General features: G+C 37.1%; 1 protein-coding gene across 4 annotated transcripts in view; it reads left to right on the forward strand.

Annotated features, from left to right (window-relative positions):
- Positions 1-22,216, forward strand: part of LOC138700351 (trypsin-1-like) — a 151,590-nt gene that overhangs the window by 67,507 nt on the left and 61,867 nt on the right. The window contains exons 5-7 of one of the 4 annotated variants that reach the window (XM_069826914.1): positions 8,294-8,410; positions 15,051-15,203; positions 19,274-19,647. The exons of the other annotated variants lie outside the window; for them this stretch is intronic. Coding sequence (XP_069683015.1) covers positions 8,294-8,410; positions 15,051-15,203; positions 19,274-19,441 — 438 coding nt within the window. The 3' untranslated portion in view covers positions 19,442-19,647. Of the gene's footprint in view, positions 1-8,293; positions 8,411-15,050; positions 15,204-19,273; positions 19,648-22,216 lie in introns of those variants that run through there. 4 annotated transcript variants of the gene reach the window in all.

Consider the following 22,216-nt stretch of genomic DNA (forward strand, 5'->3'; position numbering starts at 1 on the left):
AAAGATTTTCCGCTTATGTTTATTGTTAACGAATGCAAATTTAAAGGTTTTTTGTTTCAGTTATGTTGTGATACATACATAATAAGTGCAGCAAAGAGAAATAAAACATAATAATAATAATAATAATAATAATAATAATAATAATAATGTTTTATTTTCGCTGGCAGAGTTAAGGTCATAAGGCCTTCTCTTCCACTCAACCAGCCTTAATCAATACAATACATAAATTTAAATTACAAATATTTTCACTACACTTAAAAGGTTCTCCAGCAATAATCTTCACTACACATTTATTTAAATTTAGATAAATCTATAAGGTAAAGTAGTAACTTAATTTATGAGCTAATTTAATTCAATGAATTATAATTAATTTAATATTTGAGATAGCTAGTAAAATGATGAAAATTAATTTAATATAAGCTTACTAGGACTATGTTACAGGGAGAATATATATATTTCTATTTCTATAATGAGAATATTAATGTAATTGCCATTAGAGGTTTTGTAAATCTATTTAGAGAAATTAAAGATAATAATAATAAAAATGGACAGATGTTAGTTTCATTATAAGTAACAAATATTAATCAGCAATTCATCTGTTAAGTAAGAATGTATGTAATTTTGACCTAAATGAAGCAATTGTCCAACAACCCCTTATATCACTCGGAAGCGAGTTCCAATTTCTAGCAACTGAAACTGTATAGGATGAAGAATATAAAGATGTCTTGTGGTAGGGTATAATGAGTAAATTGTTATAACGAGATCTTGTACTTAGCTGATGATATGCGGATAAATTTTGAAAACGAGAAGCCAAATAGATTGGGGTAGCGGTGCGCAGAATTTGAAATAAGAGAACAAGAGAATGCAGGGCTCGTCGATCGCTTAGCCTCAGCCAAGACAGAGTTTGGAAAGACGGGGAAACATGATCATACTTACGAATATTACAAATGTAACGGACGCACGCATTATGCACACGTTGTAGCCTGCTGCTCAAATTTGCATTTAGGTTACTTAATATAATATCGCAGTAGTCAAAGTTTGGCATAACATACGAGGCCTGTCTAAAAAGTATCCGACCTTAATTTTTCCCGTGTAAAGTTGTGATTCTAAGGCGGCGCCACTGTGCATGGTGGAAGGAGGAACTGTAATGCGCATGCTTGAATTTTTTCACCGCATTCGCTTGTGCCAGTCACTGGCTGGTGGTCGCCAAGTAAGGTGCTGTTCTAGGTGTTTGTCGGATTTAGTTTTCTCGCAAGATGACTGAACGAATTGAGCAAAGATACTGCATCAAATTTTGTCAAAAGCTTGGTGATTCTCAAAGTCAAACAATTCGTAAGATTCAGCAGGTGTTTGGGGAAGATGCGATGGGTGTAACACAAATTAAGGAGTGGTTCAACCGATTCAAAGATGGCCGCACATCAGCGGAGAGTGAGCAGCGTTGTGGCAGGCCCCAAACTGCTCGGAGTGCAGCTGTTGTTGAGAAGGTGCGAAATTTGGTGATGGCAGATCGTCGTTTGACTGTGCGGGAGATTGCCGAAGAGGTTTGAGTGAGTAAAGATTCTGCACATGCAATTTTGCGTGATGATTTGAACATGAACCGAGTGGCTGCGAAATTCTTGCCCAAGTTGTTGTCCCCGGAACAAAAGGACCTCCGTCGTGACGTTGCACAGGACCTTCTGGACACCGCCAACACTGATCCTGGGTTTCTGAACACCGTGATAACTGGAGATGAGTCATGGGTGTACGGGTACGACCCAGGAACAAAAAGACAGTCGTCGCAATGGAAGCATCCCAAGTCTCCAAGGCCGAAGAAAGCGCGGCAGGTGCGAAGCAAAATCAAGGTGATGCTGACTGTTTTCTTTGATGTCCGTGGAATTGTGCATCACGAATACGCACTGGAAGGACAAATGGTGACAAAGGAGTACTATCACGATGTTCTCCGGCGACTCCGTGATGCAGTTCGGCGCAAAAGACCAGACATGTGGACGGCGAACAACTGGTACTTGCATCACGACAACGCCCCCGCACATTCATCCTAATTGATACACACTTTCTTGGCCAAACATGGAATTACAACCGTTCACCAACCTCCCTACTCTCCAGACCTGGCTCCTTGCGACTTCTGGTTGTTTCCAAAATTGAAGACACCACTGAAAGGATCCCATTTTGAGAGTAGAGAAGAGATAATGCGGAATGCGACGACGGAGCTGAACACCATTCCAAAAGAAGACTTCCAGAGGTGTTTCCGGCAGTGGAAGGATCGGTGGGCTAAGTGTGTGCAAGCACAAGGGGCCTACTTTGAAGGGGATTAGGGTCCCAACCCCGTCAGGTATTTGAAATATTTTTTCTGGCTAAAGGTCGGATACTTTTTAGACAGACCTCGTATTACTTCCATGACCACTGGAAAGTGAATATTTCATTACTTTGGCTAGAGATCAGTGTTGATGCTTGATTTGCCAAGTCTCTGTGTCGTTGCCAAAGAAACGGAATATAGGGATACATTATAATTCTCTACATCGTAGCAAATATGATCGAGGATTTCCTCCGAAAAGTGGATTACGTAACTTCAAATTGAAAGAACTGAAATCCAATATTGCAGATCAACTAATATTGCTGTCAAAGCCAACAATACGTTCAAGCAATGTTACAATGGTCTCATACAAAGAAAGTAACTTAATCGCCAGGAAATTTAAGTGAAGGAGACTTTATGAAAGAAGTTTTTTCTGGAAATTGCTGATAACCTCTTCGACGTTCTTAAACAAGAATGAAAAACAGCTGTCATTCAAGATCTTCAGCTTTCTAGCAAAACAATAGTAGAAGTTATATCTACTAATCTGGAGAACAACTCCAGAAGGATGTCGTTGACTGAAAGTATTTTGTCTCTAGTTAGATGAATCTGTTATTGTTAGCGATACTGCCCAGATTTTGATCTTTATCCTCAAGATTTTCCAGGATTTTACCATCAAAGAGGAGGTTCTTGGTACGGTTTCTTTAAAAGGCGAACCACCGGCCTGGTTATATTTAATGCTGTCTACAGTCTTTTCGAAAAGACGAAACTCCCCTTGTTCAAGCTTGTGTCAATCGCCAGTGACGATGAAAAAGTCATGACTGGTTGTAATAATGGATTTATTGCCCTTTGCAGACAACATGATGATATTCCAGATTTTATTTCTCGTCACTGCGTAATACATGAACAAGTCTCAGGCAATAAGAAGTTAAATATAAGTAACATAATCAATATAATCTTCAAAATAGTCAACTCTATCAGTGGAAAATCTCTCCAGAGACGTTTTTTTAATTTAACTTTCGATGAGGGAACACCACAATAAGTTTTGCACACTGAAGTACCATGGCTAAGTAGAAGCAAATTTTTACATAGATTTCACAACTTGCTCAATGAAGTAAAATCATTCTTGAAGGAGAGGAAAGAAGAATATGATCATTTGGAAGGTGAACAGAGCTGTGTGATCTTACCTTTTTGGCTGACTTTACTGACAATCATATCGAAATGAATGTAGAATTATAAGACAAAGCAAATACACCGGAGAGGTGGCAAGAACAATTTTCTCGTACAAAGGTATGTTTGTTCTTGTGATGAATGTTCTCAAAGACAATTATTATTTTTCTAATATTCAGGACCATTTGGAGATTGTAGAATAACTCTTCTCGGGTTCTCAGCCAGGTGAGTTGGAGATTAGCTTCCAAGCTTTCGACGGCTAGCTCTGCCATCTTCTTCAGGGACGAAGATTTATATAAAAAACATTATTTGAAAAAGACAAGCACATAACTGAAATTGATACTGTTCTAAATGAGCTTGAAGCAAGGTTAAGTGAATTCCAAAATGTTCAAGATATTGTTTAGTATATGGCCTAACCATTTAACGATGAAAGAGTAATGGAACGGAGAAAAATTCTCTCCGGCGCCGGGATTTGAACCCGGGTTTTCAGCTCTACGTGCTGATGCTTTATCCACTAAGCCACACCGGATACAACCCCGGCGTCGGATAGAATCGTCTCAGATTAAGCTCCAACTCTTGGGTTCCCTCTAGTGGCCGCCCTCTGCACTACGTCATAGATGTCTATGAACGTAGGACCGAAGTCCACACATGTGCTGAGGTGCACTCGTTATGAGTGACTAGCTGGCCGGGATCCGACGGAATAAGCGCCGTCTTAAATCACGAAGTGATTTACGCATATCATATATATTATTTTAATGTACCGAAGTACATATGATATTTCCATGCAGATATTCTGCGTCATCATACGATGAAAGAGTAACCATTTAAGTCGGATTTTGATGTCAGAAAACTACAGCCATTTTCAGTGAAATGCTTCCAATTAGCAAGCTAAGTATGGAAAATGAAACTCTAAATCTAAATGACATTCTTTTAAAAGATCATTTTGGTGATTCATCACTGTAGAAATTAGTGCCCAGGGACAAGTACCACAACTTAAGAAGATGCAGTGAAATGATCCACTACTGTTTTGGCTCAATAGACGAGTATGTCTGCGAACCAGCATTTTCATATTTAAAAACATTACTAAAAATTTCTGACCGCTCAAGTCACACTGACAATTTTTTTTTTTAGGCTTTCTCTTACAAATTATACTCCTGATTTTAACACTTGGTGAATTCAATACAGACACACACATAACATTGATTCAAGAAGGCACGCATAAATGTTTATTTATTTTGTTGTATTTTGGTAAAGATTTAAATTTGGTTTTAAAGAAAAAATTGTTTCTTTTTATCACTATAGAATATTTCCTTCTTGTAATTTAACAATTTGATGGTGCAGAACTACAATACGTATCTGAATACGTATACCTAGGACAGCTAGTCTCCTTTCATCAGAAGACAGAGAAGGAAATAAAACGAAGGATTTCTCTCGCGTGGAAGGCATTCTGGAGTCTCAAGTTCATCATACTGGAGGGAACACTCAGCAAGAAACTCAGAGTAGAAATATTGGAGACCTGCGTAACTCCTGTAATGTTATATGGGTGCCAGACGTGGTCTCTTACTGCCAAACTTCGTAACAGTCTCCAAATATGCCAAAGAAAGATGCTGAGAAAGATACTAGGCTTATCACTGAGGGACAGAGTTCCAAACGAAGTGCTACAAAAGATGGCAGCAATTAAAGATCCAGCACTGCAAGCCACCAACACCAAATGGAAGTGGGGAGGCCATGTTGCACGACTTAGAGACGAAAGATGGACGCAGAAAGTCACACTATGGGATCCCCGCATTGGCAAGAGATCACGCGGAAGACAAAGACGAAGATGGGCCGACCTCTTTAGTGAACGAGTAGGAAGCCATTGGTCAAGCAGAGCAAGACATAGGGAAGACTGGAAAAACATAAGAAGACAAGTGAACAGCAACTAAAACCAGTGCGACAGAAACAAGCGAACAATACCAAAGTGTGCAGAATGTGAACCAAGTGAACAATTCCACTCTTACGCGGAGTATCTCACCGCGTGAGACAAATAGAGCTCTCCCTCTATAGGAGGAGGCCTTTGCCCTTAACGGGACATTTTTAGGCTAATCATTTCATTTCATTTCAATTTAACAATATGCACAACACATCATTTTTTCTTTCAGTCTTGAAAGTAGATCATCTATGGCAGGTCTGGGCAACAAGTAGGTCATCTATGAATTACAGTTGCCCAGGCCTGTTGTATATAATCAAAAATGGGTCCAATATTTCAGCACAAAACAAGCTGATGGACAGATAAACGTAACAATTCACAACCTCGTAAATATGGATCCTAAAAATTCACTAAATTTATGTTATAATCTTAACATATTGAACATCAGGTAGCGTAGTATTTAGACATTCAACTCATATTAACATTCGGACAACATTGAGAAATAAAACTCATTTGCGCCCTTCAATAATGTAGGCTATTTACTTTATGCTCGACCATGCCGAAATGTAGTAATTATACACCTGGTAGCAGCCCTTTAATGGACCTCATTAAAGTACATCTACTCATTAAAGTTCAGGTTTTCCACCAATCAGAAAGCACAATTGTAGCAATATGAAAGCGCAAGTATCGATTATTCTCGGATATGCAATCGAAAGACAACTAACGAAATGTCACAGAGGCTGGAAATCCAATACTGTCGCAGAAGGTTATGTTCTGTTATTATATTAATTTGCGCTAATTGTAAATAATATTCAAATAAATTCAATTTGTCATCCCGTTTTTCAATGTCTAAATCAATTTCCAGGTTATATCAAGATTAATGTTCATTTTACTCTCTAGATTATATCAAGGTCAATGAAATTTTTCTTCCTCGGAAAAAATCAATACTTTCGCGTCTGCGCACATCTAACAATTTACGAGATATTGCACAAGGTCACTTCCGCTCCCCAGTCAGATAAGAATAATATGAATACTTATGAATAATTTCAAGTTAGAAATATGGTCGTATGAAACTTGCCTATAATGGTAATTAAGACGCTCGTATGAAAATTATGAAACTTGGTTGCGCTCGTTTCATAAACATACTCGCGTCTTAATTACTACCATTATAGGCTCGTTGCATAATGTACTATTACAGAATCATTGATTGAAGACCTCAATCGAATAAAGATATAACGAACAAAGCTGTAATTCATGTTTCAGGAGAAAGAAAATAATTTCAACAGCATATTTCATTAGGCCTATATTTACTATCATAGCGATTTGACTAAACAAGGATACAAGTTTATTCAGTCAATGAACGCAATAATTTATTCTTATAAATAAATACTTTAAAATTACTTTTTCCCCCACCTATGTCACATTTTTTTTTTTTCAAGAATTTAGTGTTACATCCTTCTTCCGCGGTGGTGGGGTCTTCATCTCATTATTTAGTAAATCTCACCGCAGCTTTAATGTCAATTATTTACTTACATTTCTAGCACTTGCTTATTAATTCCTTTCCTAAACTTTTTTATTATAAATATTTAATGTTTCTCCAACCACTAAAATGTGAAACAATCCTAAACAACATAATATAATAAAAGATAGATCAGCGGTCATCAGCACAGTACACTCTCGGACTAGCGTCTCTTACCCGCGGATATGAGACTGCAATATGGTGCATCCGTGGCTGCTGGCGGGACGTTCTCTCCCTCTTCCTGCTGCACGACGCGACGGGGCATATTATGTTGCACTGCTCGCCCTTTACCCATTTCAGTGAGTGCTGACGACCACTGATCTAGATAAACATTCATCTCCACTAAGATATTATTAACACTATTATATATAGATTAGATTAGATTAGATTAGATTAGATTAGATTAGATTTATTGATATTAATTCACAAACGTGCAAATTTAATAATTTAAAAATGATCTGAATACAAATTAGTTATACATAATGAATATACAATTTCTCTAACCCACTTATGGCCGGTTTTTCCAAGTATTGTTAGAAAATTTAACGAGTGTTAAACTCTGCATAGTTTGTTAATGAATAAAATTGTATGTTTTCAACAACAGTTTGGTTTAACAGATTGTTAACAGTTTGTTAATTTTAATTTTAGGATTTCGGGCAGTTAACTCGTTTAACAGTTAGTTAAATGTGGCCGATACTCCATAGCTGTTCGAACAGAAGTTGCGAAATTAATATTTTGTGTCTCTCTGTAGGGAATGTTTAGCATATGACTGGTAATATAACATTTAAAAAATACTTTGGACTGTTTAAATATATCAGTGTTATTTTATTACTTTCGTATTTCGTATCCATAATAGCAATGAGGAAATATAACCTTACTTTGTAATTATTATTCAGCACGTCACCTACAACTTACATTTGTCAAATGTTTGTTTATGGAGCGTGGCCTACCATAACAGGTTGTCATTTTATGCAAGTTTCATCACTCACTCTATAATATAGAATTTAAAGATTAATTTTAGCCAATCAAAAATTGTCCTACATGTGTAGAATCATTACCAACTGCTGTTGAGTAGTTAAAACAGTGCTAAGAGACGTTATAGTTAAGTGTTGGTTATCTTAAACAAAATTATGTTGAACAAATCGAAAATACATTAACAAAGCGTTAAAAATAAACAGACTGTTAATTTAACATCCGTTAAGCAAAATTAAACATTACTTGGACAACTGGCCATTAGTCTATTGCAAATCTCAGTAATTTATTAGTTCAAACTTGCACTTACGTCTGGTTTTAGTGCATGTTTAAACCAATTGTGATAACCAACATTTTAATATATATTTTAAACTATTTCACTTTAATTAAATGTCGGTTATATTAATTTTGTATTAAATGCTACATTAATTTTCAGGTCTCCAGCCCGTTCAAAATCGATGGAGTGACTGTAAAGCCCGTTTCTCTGCCAGCTCAAGGAGAAAATCCTCCTGACGGCGCAATTGCAACAGTCATTGGATGGGGCAAAATGAGTGTATGTAATACTTCACTTCAAAACTACTTTTTGCTTGATCATACTACAATACTCTCATTACATGTGACGTAACTGTATCGTGTTGTTTGTTGTTTAGTCAACTGTCCGAAGACAGGTTTGAACCTCATAAGCAGCCTTCGACACTTTGAACCCGATACAATAAGTTTACTGTGCATGTACTATAGGTTGTTGACTCGCTGCAGGTAATGAAAGGTAGATATGTGTTGAGGTAACAATGTTGCTATTTAGAGTAGAGTATGGTGCTGTTATTGCAAGTTATCTTGAAACTTCTGAGCGAGGACAGAGGGGCAGAGGGAAGCACGTAAAGCGGGTGGAGCCAACTGAGTTGTTTGCGCATGCTCCGCAGCATAATCTCTTGTCAAGAAACATAGAACTATTTCCTTCACTGCGTACCAGTAGTGTTACCATGGAGCAGCAACCACAGGGTAGTAATTATGGTGAAATCACACCACCGCGGAGAAAAAGTAACGCTGTTATCCATAGCCGAGAAAGAGAAATTATCGCAAATATAATAAAATCAAGCGTTGCGAGGAGGAAAAGTTAAACAAATATTTTCTGGAACCTCTTGCTAAGGAATATGAGAGAGCGGCTAAATACTCTGGCAAAAGTATTAGTTCCGTGAAGAGAATTAAAAATAATATTGAATTACAACCGAATGAACCTCACACTACTCCGGGAAAGAATAGGTATGTAATGTTTAGAAATTATTGCTATAATAGTTATGTACAATAGTGTCTGTATTGAGAGCGACATAATGAATTACTGTTGCAAGTTATTATTTTCTTATAGTTCTACTTAACATATTATTTCATTCCAGAATTAGACTTGTGTAAAGTTGAAGTGGACGACTTCGATCAACATGTTATTCGGGATACAATCGAAGAATTCTATCTTGTTCAGAAAGTAGTACTTACGATTAAGAAGATAATTCCGAATGGATGATGCCATTGGCGAAATAATTAATTTTGGAACAAGCGATGATGGCAGCAATGATAGGGATATGGATTGTGTATAATTGTAAATTAATGTAAATTCAAATAATAAGCCTGTAAAATATTGTTATAAGAATATGTACATATTAGCTGAACGTGTAAGTAATGTAGGCCTATATAATGCATAGAAGTAGCTGTAGTAACTCCGCCATTGCCGGTCCCCAGCCCGGATGAGAGAGGAGTGTACACACGATTATATTTAAATACTTACTCATTACAGGTTAATTAAAGCTTGCTACGAAACTATGTTCTCCTCTCAAAACCGGAGTGTCGAGAGAAAATGATGTCTGTATTGAACCAAGTTCTTTTACAGTAGAGAGCCGTAAGGTAAAAGAACCAACGTTTTTTTAAAAGAGTCCAAGGGGCATCCTTGCCGTGCCGTTGCGTTGATGAGTACACGTCGTACCGAGCAGTTCCAAAGACAGACTTAGGAAATGTAAGGTTCAAGATAACTTGCAATGACAGTAGTATGGGGAAACACACACGTAAGTACATTCTGAAAGTAAATATACATTACACAAAGATAATGTCAAAAGAATGTGAAAAGCATTTATTCTCCTGTCTTTTATAAGCATTTGTGTTGAATTATACGCAGTGTTAATGATGGAAATAAACATGCAGCAATTTTAATTTCTTCATTTATCCTATTGGATGTGCAGTTACAGTACCGAATTGCAATTTACTACAAGATACATTTTTAGTGTCTCAAACGTAAATATTTTTCGGTTATCTGCCAAACACAGTTTGTACTGTGAAAAGCTGCGCTCTACGTCGCATGACGTGATAGGAGCAAAACGAAAAAACCCAACATCATCGCAGTCTCTAAGAGACAGTCGTTTATTCTCGGGAGACTCTATGTCCACTAATTTGCTGTTTATGTTACACAATGTTCCATATCCGTTATTTTTACATAAAATTGATTTCAACTTCTGTTTTACACGTTCAGTAACCGGTGTACTTGGTGTCTCATTAATTCTCTGTGTCATTTCCTCAATTAATTTGAGGGCTTCCGGCATCTCTTGCTCTGACTTTTCTAACCGTGTAATAGTTTCAGACACAGTTTGAAAATAGGTTTGTATGAAAACCAAATTATTCGTCAGAACCTTTAAATTCAGAGCGTACTCCTTTGCGTATCTGTTGGCATTCATTCTCCAGTACCCCCACCCACTGTACGCTTTACCACTATACTCAGTACACCGTTATGCGGATTTCCCACTGAACTCCTCTATTGGGTCCGAAGTCTCGAAGCCTGCTCATAAGTAACACCAATAAGTCCATCTTCTGCCTTTCTTCCGGATGTCGGGACCGCTGTTGCATGACCGCTGTGTTGACAAATGTCTAACAACTAACGACCGCGATTTGGACGCTCCGTGTCCATTTTATAACTTCTCGAATCGCGCCTTTGTTACGTAACAGAGTGACGCTATTTTCCCCACGAATCTTCTAAAAACACAGTATTGCCCTGACCGAACACCATGTTATCGATTCTTGACCATTATTTAGAATCGGCCTTTCCTGTTGTCACTAGGGACAATATAGACTTAAGGAACTCTCACAATATTCAAGGTTTGAATCGTCTTCGTTTTGATTGAACCAATAGACAATCGGAATTCAAAATGATCACCAATTAGAAATCTCGCGGGAGACGCAGATTGTAAATGATTACTGGACAATCTGTGATTTTCGTTATATGTGAGCTGTTGAGTAAGACTGGGTTTGTGAAATACAACTAAAGGCTGGTTTACAATAAACCGGAAACGAGAATCGGAACGAAAACGAAAACAAAATTGTTAAAATGTGTACATTTAAATGTGAGCATTCACAATTAACGGAAAGCTTGCCGGAGCCCAGGATCGGGAACGGAGAGTTGGCCAAGTTTCAACTTTGGCGTTCACGTTTCCGATCACAGCTCATTACATTCATTCTATTGCCATCTAAAAGCTATTTTGTCGTCATATATTTTGTAGCAAGAAGACCGTGACATAACCTATGCATTATTTTGTTCTGTGCTGTGCATCATGGAGCAAGTTTTATTTGATGAGATTCTAATTTTGAGTGCTGAAGAAAATTCTAATGTTTACGATAAGCGGCGCGCCTCGTATAAAGATGAGAAAATGAAGGAAAATGCGTGGCTTTCAATAGCTGCGTCTTTGAACACCGATCGAAAGTGAATCATATTTTATTACTGTATTGGTTGCATTACACACTACATATTCATGCTTCAATTCAATAACTACTGTTGTATTCATTTTTGTTCTATTACAAAATGTTTCTTCTCTAATTAATTATTTTACGTTATGGTAGACTTAAAATAGGTTGTGATAATAAAGATGCATGCGCATATTTATAGTACCGTACCTAATGAAATGTTTCAGTTGAAATTTCGAAGTTGGTTAACCTGTGTTTATGTTGGCTGCCTTGTACTCATGAGAGAATGCCATTGGTCAATTATATACACAAATAACATCAGAATACGTAATATCGACTTTACATATCGTTATTGACATGCATATCGATATGCATAGTCGTCTACGTTCTCGGTTTATTGTGAATCAAAAATTTTCATATTCACGTCCTCTGCTTCTCGTTTTCATTCTGGTTCTCGTTCCCGGTTTATTGTGAACCAGCCTTAACTTCTGTCTTGAAATCGTTGACACATAATAATTTTCAAAGATTTTCAATTTTCCATATTTTCTAACATTTTACATTCGTATAATTTTCTAAGTTCTGCCCCATTATCTCCTGGTCTAGTTGCCCCATAAGTGGTACCTTCTTGGTATCACTTGTGAGATTCAAATCTGTCCTCGACTAAACAACAATAATAATCAGTCTTATTCATCCTACTAGATATTTTTATTTTATTGGGTTATTTTACGACGCTGTATCAACATCTAGGTTATTTAGCGTCTGAATGATATGAAGGTGATAATGCCAGTGAAATGAGTCCGGGGTCCAGCACCTAAAGTTACCCAGCATTTGCTCGTATTGGGTTGACGTTTCTCCACAGGTGTGGACTACTGGATATTATTGTAGAAATGTATTTCTTTTTTGTGTAGGCGTGTGTTTATTCATATTATATCCCTACAGTCTTACTAATAAACCGTGTATAGTTTTTATACGAAACTTATGCAGAGTTGAGACAGAAAACGTTACTAATAAACCGTGAATAAGCGATGGACGTATAAACAGGCTGTAACTATACAATGGGAATTGCTTTGCAGTAGTTATATACACGAAACCCCTTGTTTAAGCGTTGTATATAGGGAAAAAATGGCCGCCCCTCTAACAGCTGTTCGTATCGACTGTCATTTTATGATGATGGTTTACCTTGTAACCACAGAAGAACAAACCAAAGATCATGGTATTATTAGAATAATATTGCTGTAGCTTGTACTCTTTGACCAAAATGTAGTGTGGTAATCGATTAGTGTGGTAATCGATATTTAACACGCCACACTAGAGCGCTCTACCGGATGCAATAGAGAACATCAGATATTCTATTACCTTTCGTAACGAAGTAATGACGAAACTATGACGTAGCTGTGTAACAGTTATACTGTTATACTCGACGTATGTAGTGATTATTAGTAAGGAATTCACACACGACTTACAAACGAGCTACTCATTGTATAAGTATAAGAGAGTTAAAAGTCTGTATATAGGGTTTTTATTAGTAAGACCATTAATATATATTATTTTAATGTACCGAAGTACATATGATATTTCCATGCAGATATTCTGCGTCATGATACGATGAAAGAGTAATGGAACGGAGAAAAATTCTCTCCGGCGCCGGGATTTGAACCCGGGTTCGTTCCATTACTCTTTCATCGTATGATGACGCAGAATATCTGCATGGAAATATCATATGTACTTCGGTACATTAAAATAATATATATGATATGCGTAAATTACTTCGTGATTTAAGACGGCACTTATTCCGTCGGATCCCGGCCAACTAGTCACTCATAACGAGTGCACCTCAGCACATGTGTGGACTTCGGTCCTATGTTCATAGACATCTATGACATAGTGCAGAGGGCGGCCACTAGAGGGAACCCAAGAGTTGGAACTTAATCAGAGACAATTCTGTCTGACGCCGGGGTGGTATCCGGTGTGGCTTAGTGGATAAAGCATCAGCACGTAGAGCTGAAAACCCGGGTTCAAATCCCCGCGCCGGAGAGAATTTTTCTCCGTTCCATTACTCATTCATCTTAAGACCATTATTGTTTTGTAATAGGATGTTTAGCAGAGTGTACCTTACTTACTTACTTACAAATGGCTTTTAAGGAACCCGAAGGTTCATTGCCGCCCTCACATAAGCCCGCCAGCGGTCCCTATCCTGTGCAAGATTAATCCAGTCTCTATCATCATACCCCACCTCCCTCAAATCCATTTTAATATTATCCTCCCATCTACGTCTCGGCCTCCCTAAAGGTCTTTTTCCCTCCGGTCTCCCAACTAACACTCTATATGCATTTCTGGATTCGCCCATACGTGCTACATGCCCTGCCCATCTCAAACGTCTGGATTTCAAGTTCCTAATTATGTCAGGTGAAGAATACAATGCGTGCAGTTCTGTGTTGTGTAACTTTCTCCATTCTCCTGTAACTTCATCCCGCTTAGCCCCAAATATTTTCCTAAGCACCTTATTCTCAAACACCCTTAACCTATGTTCCTCTCTCAGAGTGAGAGTCCAAGTTTCACAGCCATATAGAACAACCGGTAATATAACTGTTTTATAAATTCTAACTTTCAGACTTTTGGACAGCAGACTGGATGATAAGAGCTTCTCAACCGAATAATAACAGGCATTTCCCATATTTATTCTGCGTTTAATTTCCTCCCGAGTGTCATTTACATTTGTTACTGTTGCTCCAAGATATTTGAATTTTTCCACCTCTTCGAAGGATAAATCTCCAATATTTATATTTCCATTTCGTACAATATTCCCGTCACGAGACATAATCATATACTTTGTCTTTTCGGGATTTACTTCCAAACCGATCGCTTTACTTGCTTCAAGTAAAATTTCCGTGTTTTCCCTAACCGTTTGTGTATTTTCTCCTAACATATTCACGTCATCTGCATAGACAAGAAGCTGATGTAGCCCGTTCAATTCCAAACCCTGCCTGTTATCCTGAACTTTCCTAATGGCATATTCTAAAGCGAAGTTAAAAAGTAAAGGTGATAGTGCATCTCCCTGCTTTAGCCCGCAGTGAATTGGAAAAGGATCAGATAGAAACTGACCTATACGGACTCTGCTGTATGTTTCACTGAGACACATTTTAATTAATCGAACTAGTTTCTTGGGAATACCAAATTCAATAAGAATATCATATAATACTTCCCTCTTAACCGAGTCATATGCCTTTTTGAAATCTATGAATAACTGATGTACTGTACCCTTATACTCCCATTTTGTCTCCATTATCTGCCGAATACAAAAAATCTGATCAATAGTCGATCTATTACGCCGAAAACCGCACTGATGATCCCCAATAATTTCAACTACGTACGGAGTTAATCTCCTCAAAAGAATATTGGACAAAATTTTGTACGACGTCAACAAAAGTGGTACCATGTGAGGAAAAATAACTGTACGAGAATCTGACTTGTTCTTGCAGGAATCTGGGCCTACTTCTGACATCCTCCAGAAAGTTGATATCCCCATCATCAATCAAAAACTATGCGCCGATCTCTACAACCAGACGGGTTTACCGATATACGATGTACATATCTGCGCCGGTTTACTGCAAGGAGGCAAGGATTCATGTCAAGTAAGTGCGTTACTGTGACTTTTCACAGCAGGACCTGTACAATTTCCACTCAAATCTAATGACCTGAAACCACGTTGATTTGAGAGAGAAGTACAGGGACATCATTTTATTTTTACTCGCATTTTTATTGTACCTGCATTTCTGAATGTACTTCACTCCCACCCCTTCACTAACGTCCTTGCTCCCGTCAGACACACAAACTTACGGCCGCTGTTGCATTCGAAGTCTTCAAGCAGTGAAGTAAACACTGCAGTGTATAGTGTGTTTCATAAATATGATTGCGTTTTCTTTAGAAGAAAGAACCTATATTAATAATATCGTACTAAAGAAATTATATTCAAGAAACGATAAATTCAATTTCAGAGAATATGCTTCAAAATGTTTTTAATAATATGCGTACTGAATTGAAGCCTGCATTGTAATGAACGGCAACCATTTTCAGCAACTTGTTTAAAAATTCAGATTAGTTTTTTTTTTTAATTGAGGTGCCAGAAGCAAAGGAATGCTAGTAACATTTGTAATAGCATGAGTTAAGTGCATCCAGTGTAAGCAAAAGTATCTAAAATTTTAGTGGCAAAGGGATATTTTAATCGCATCACACATTAAAATTTAAATAAAAATTTCACCGATTTTACGAAAGCTTAAATATTTAAACCCCATTTTCTGAAAAATAACTTAAGTGCACTTACAGCCCTTTACATATGAGCCCCTCAATTTAAATGCACTCTCTATATCTATGTTAACATCAATAATTAATATGCTAAATAAAGTAGACATTACATAACGAACATAGCCGCCTGAAAAGTTGAGTTTTTGAAAAAAAATGTTACTACTCTACTGCATTTTGATAAATTCCATAAAAGTGATGATCAAACTGAAAATCGTAATATCGTATTTCCCTACAACATAAATGGATACACTACTTTTCTCTCCTCCTATACCTAGTAAAATGATTTGTTTACATATTGCACTAGTAACATCAAACTCCTGTAATGGAAGGTGGAAACAGTGTTACCGAGTATAGCCAGGTTAATGTTAAAAATGTTGGTAAAAATAAAGTGATGTCCCTGTACAAACAAATCACTTTACTAGGTATAGGAGGGAAGAAAAGTAGTTCATCCATTTACGTAAACTAGGAAATATCGCGATTTTAAGTTTGACCACTTTCATCAGGTTTTTTTTTTAATTAAAATACAATACAGTATTAACAATGAGTGTTTTTACTCACGAACTGAGCTGTCCATGCGGACGTATTCATTATGCAGTGTATATTATACTGTCTACAGCACATTACCGTACAATAGGCCTATAGAGAATGAAGTTAAATTGAAAAATAATCATAATTTGGATATTCAACACAGTTTTTAAAATGGTGGCCGTTCATTTCGATAGAGCCTTCAGTTCTACTTTGAAGGATGCTCTCTGACAGGTCGAATGAAAACCGGTTGTAAGTCATATTCTGAAGCTCTCTACTGGCCACCCTAACCCATTATCTCCTAGCTTAGTTGTCTCATGAGTGATGCCTCATTTGTGTCACTTAATGAGTTCCAATCAGTCTTGGAACTGTTGACTAAACATAGGTACAAACAAAAATTATAATTTAACAAAAGTGTACGAGAGCAAAAGTTGACACATGTAACAGGTGTAACAAACTATATAGGCCTATTATTAATTAGAGTACAAGACAAAATTAGCTAACAAACATATGTTTCTGACTTACAAAGATAGAGACAAATTAGAAATCGGAGAGCAATAGGTTTCCCATGACCTAGACAGAAGAATACCACTACTAAAACTAATTTGGATTTAAGGCCCATTCACAATGAAAATTAAACATAACCGTAACATAAACACAGAAGTTTGCGCCCAGGCTACCAAATGGGATCATTCACAATGATTCACATAAACATTGACATAAACATTATCGTAAGACGTTAACATGAAAGTTTGCAAACTCCAAACTTTCATGCTTATGTTTACGTGATTTGCAAACAGAACACAATCGTGGAGCGCTGAAGTATACGACGGAATATGAGGAAATGGCGTCGTTGTTATGTTTCCAAGGTTACCAAGTATGTTTGCCGATATGTTTATGTTCCCATCGTGAATGATGGTATGACTTCTTGATTTTACCTTAACGTTTATATTCTTAAGTTAACGCTTACGTTATGTTTAATTTTCATTGTGAATGAGGTTTCAGGGTCGATTTCACCAACATGTTACACAATTACAATACACAATGCACAATTAACTCGTTGTAAACGTAAAGGAATCCCCGTAACATGCCATGAAGACACTTGGGGGGCATGGAGGTAGAGCCCCATGCTTACCATGACCTCGGCACTAGAATGAGGTGGTGTGGTCGGCACCACGCTCTGACCGCCTTTTACCCCCGGGAAAGACCCGGTACTCAATTTTATAGGAGCCTGAGTGAACCTTCGGGCCGTTCTGAAAGTTTGGCAACGAGGAAAAGTCCTGTCACCACATGGGATCGAACCCTGGACCTTCCAGTCCATAGCCAGCTGTTCTACCAACTGAGCTACCCGGCCGCCATTAACTAGTTGTAGTTTGACTTATTTACGGAAATTAAATCATATTTAATTCGTTTGCATTTCACGAAAATAATACACATTTAAAATAAAGTCCGTTAATTTAATTACCAATTAAGTCACAAAGTCTTCGGATTCATATCAAAATCGTAACTTCGAAGGCCATGTGCAGTGACCTATATAGTAATTCAATTGTTGTATTACTTACTTACAAATGGCCTTTAAGGAACCCACAGGTTTATTGCCGCCCTCACATAAGCCCGCCATCGGTCCCTATCCTGAGCAAGATTAACCCACTCTCTATCATCATATCCCACCTCCCTCAAATCCATTTTAATATTATCCTCCCATCTGCGTCTCGGCCTCCCCAAAGGTCTTCTTCCCCTCCAGTCTCCCAACTAACCCTCTATATGCATTTCTGGATTCGCACATACGTGCTACATGCCCTACCCATCTCAAACGTCTGGATTTAATGTTCCTAATTATGCCAGGTGAAGAATACAATGCGTGCAGTTCTGTGTTGTGTAACTTTCTCCATTCTCCTGTAACTTCATCCCTCTTAGCCCTAAATATTTTCCTCAGAGCCTTATTCTCAAATACCCTTAATCTCTGATCCTCTCTTAAAGTGAGAGTCTACTGTTCTCCAACCAGGAGATGAACCGTGAAAGGAATGTGCTTACTATTGCGTCATCTATTGGAGCGAAGTAGATAGATAATATTAGAGTTATAACGTCAGTTTAAAAATCATGCACTCTCCTCCATATGTTATTTCCTGTATAGAGGGATTAAAAGACCAGGAGATTAACAGTGATCTAATTTTGTAACTAGGGTAGTATAAAAATGTGTTATGGTTTGTGCTTTGAGAGATAGACAATAGAGATACGAGTACCCACGTGTGTGACTTAATGACATCTTATGATTTCAACATTCATTCACAGCATTACCCCGCTTCGTTTCATCCCCGGGAGACTTTCTCGTGGTTGGAGTACAGTAAGTTTCACAACCATACAGAACAACCGGTAATATAACTGTTTTATAAATCCTAACTTTCAGCTTTTTGTCAGCAGACTGGATGACAAAACCTTCTCAACCGAATAATAACAGGCATTTCCCATATTTATTCTGCGTTTAATTTCCTCCCGAGTGTCATTTATATTTGTTACTGTTGCTCCAATATATTTGCATTTGTCCACCTCATGAAGGGATAAATTTCCAATTCTTGTATTTCTATTTCGCGCAATATTCTCGTCGCGAGACATAATCATGTACTTTTTATTTTCGGGATTTACTTCCAAACCTATCGCTTTACTTCCTTCAAGTAAAATTCCCGTGACTTCCCTAATAGTTTGTGGGTTTTCTCCTAACATATTCACGTCATCCGCATATAATTATTTCTGCCTTCTATTAACAATTAAATTAGCTAAATGCTTACATACAACATTTGAATTCAACCAACTGAAGATAAAAGTGTTACTATACAGGGTGTAAGATTTAACTATGACCTTATTCTTTGTTCCACAGGGTGATTCCGGCGGCCCACTGTTTGTGGATGGAACTCTTGTTGGCATTGTATCTTGGGGTGAGGGCTGTGCTGAACCAAATCGTCCAGGCGTCTACACCCGAGTCTCTTCTTTCATTGATTGGATAAGAGAGAAAACAGGAGCTTCTATTCAACTTCGCTTCATTTAAGTGGACTTTCCTTCACATTTCAATGCCCAATGGATATCATACGTGTGCATTTGTTTTATGGTGAAAAGTTATTTATTTGTATAAATCTGTTAAATCGTATAATTATTGTTACCATATAATTATGAATTGACTTGCTATTTTGAGCAGGTCGTTTTTACAATATTGTCATAAAATCATAGAATATATATTGTACTATAAACTTCTCATACTGAGTTCTTTTATATCCTTACCACCAAACGCTGTTATTCGCCTATTTGTCCTCCGCCTACATAAGCATTTCTGAACGTTAGAAATATCAGTTCAAATATAATAATAATTATTCAAACCTTCTTCACAGGGAGCTTCTACCTGAAAGCCAGATTCGATTAATTATTATCGGTTACAAATTTAAGGCCCATTCACAATAAAAATTAAACATAACCATAACATAAACACAGAAGTTTGCGCCCAGGCTACCAAATGGGATCATTCACAATGATTCACATAAGCATTGACATAAACATTACCGTAAGACGTTAACATGAAAGTTTGCAAACTCCAAACTTTCATGCTTATGCTTAGCCTACGTGATTTGCAAACAGAGCACAATCGTGGAGCGCTGAAGTATATGACAGAATATGAGGAAATGGCGTCGTTGTTATGTTTCCATGGTTACGAAGTATGTTTGCTGTTATCTTTATGTTCCCATCGTGAATGATTGTATGACTTCTTTATTTTACTGTAACGTTAAGTTAACATTGATTAAAGTTCTCGTTAACACTTTGTTAAAAACATAAAATTTACTCTGTCACACGTTAAAAGTGTTAAAATTGTTAAAAAGGTATTTACCTTCGACAGACGGCCCGTTTCGATGCTATTTGTCGTCGTCTTCAGTGTCTCTTGAACCACTGCTGATTTTGGCTCTGCGATGTGCAGTTGTCGATGGTAGAGGTAATAAAAAAGCAAAACAAAAACAGACCAAACCAACACAAACAGCACGCGAGAATAAATACATAACATTAACATATCACAATACCAATACCCACAAAATTGCAACTTCATTCAAAAAACTAAAGTACAAAATTGCATACAAAACAAATAACACAACACAGAAATACTTAAATAACCACACTAAACATTCAAATATATATAATTCAACTGGAGTTTACAAATTAAAATGCAATAGTTGCCCACATTTTTACATAGGGCAGACAGGAAGATCCTTTCATACAAGATACAACGAAAATATTAAAGCTATAACCAAACCTTACATTACTTCAAATTATGCAGATCACATTATCGACAATAATCATGACTACAATAATATAGAAACAGATATGGAAATTTTACATATCACACCAAAAAGTTCACAGTTAAATATCCTAGAACAATACGAAATATATAAGAATACAATAGCACACCCACAATATATACTTAATACGCAACTACAGTTCAATACGCACACATTGTTTGACGTCATAGTACGTCATAGCATACAGACAACCAACCCCCACCATAGGAGCAACACACCCCCACCTCTACCATCGACAACTGCACATCGCAGAGCCAAAATCAGCAGTGGTTCAAGAGACACTGAAGACGACGACAAATAGCGTCGAAACGGGCCGTCTGTCGAAGGTAAATACCTTTTTAACAATTTTAACACTTTTAACGTGTGACAGACTAAATTTTATGTTGTTAAGTTAACGCTTACGTTATGTTTAATTTTCATTGTGAATGAGCCTTTAATTTCTTGGAATGTACCTGGAAACGCGTTGAACGTAAACTTTCATTGTTATGAGCTCCTGAATTAATTAAAGCTGCAACACTTGCTACTAAGCTGATAATATCTAACAGATGTTTTATTATGTTAACTCATTAAGAACTAAAAAACAAAATAAGGATTTACGGACATGTTTATATGAACTTTTTTTCTTGTTTTGGTGTGAGGAACATGCCACAAGATTTGTCAACGTATATTATTCTGAACATTTTTCACAAATTAGAGAAATCATAAATTCCTTAGATTTCAATATCTTGCATTAGCCCAAGAAGGTCACTTTGTTTTCATATCAACCCATTTTCATAGTATTCCTAAAGCTTTCAAGTCATTGGAAGCAATAGAATTGATATTCCTTTACAAGAAAACCATTCCCTACCATCATATTCGACCTCCCTCTAATTCATTTTAATATTATCCTCCCATCCACGTCTCGGCCTCCCCAAAAGATATTTTTCCTCCAGCCTCTCGGCTAACACACTATATGCATTTATGGATTCGCCCGTACGTGCTACATGACTTCCCTATCTCAGACGTTTGTATTTAATGTTCCTAATTATATCAGGTGAACAGTACAATGCGTGCAGTTCTGCGTTATGTAACTTTCTCCATTCGCCTGTAACTTCATCCCTCTTAGCCCCAAATATTTTCATAAGCACCTTATTCTCGAACACCCTTAGCCTCTGTTCCTCTCTCAAAGTGAAAGTCCAAGTTTCACAACCATACAGAACAACCGGTAATATAACTGTTTTATAAATTCTAACTTTCAGCTTTTTTGAGAGCAGACTGGATGGCAAAAGCTTCTCAATCGAATAATAACAGGCAGTTTCCATATTTATTCTGCGTTTAATTTCCTCCCGAGTATCATTTATATTTGTTATTGTTGCTTCGAAGTATTTGAAATGTTTCACCATTTCAAACTATAATTTCTAATTATTATATTTCCATTTCGTATTATGTTCTGATCACGAGACATAAGCATATACTACTGTATTTGTCTTTTCAAGATTTACTTC

The sequence above is a fragment of the Periplaneta americana genome, chromosome 5 (assembly GCF_040183065.1).
Source record: "Periplaneta americana isolate PAMFEO1 chromosome 5, P.americana_PAMFEO1_priV1, whole genome shotgun sequence".
Lineage (NCBI taxonomy): Eukaryota > Metazoa > Arthropoda > Insecta > Blattodea > Blattidae > Periplaneta > Periplaneta americana.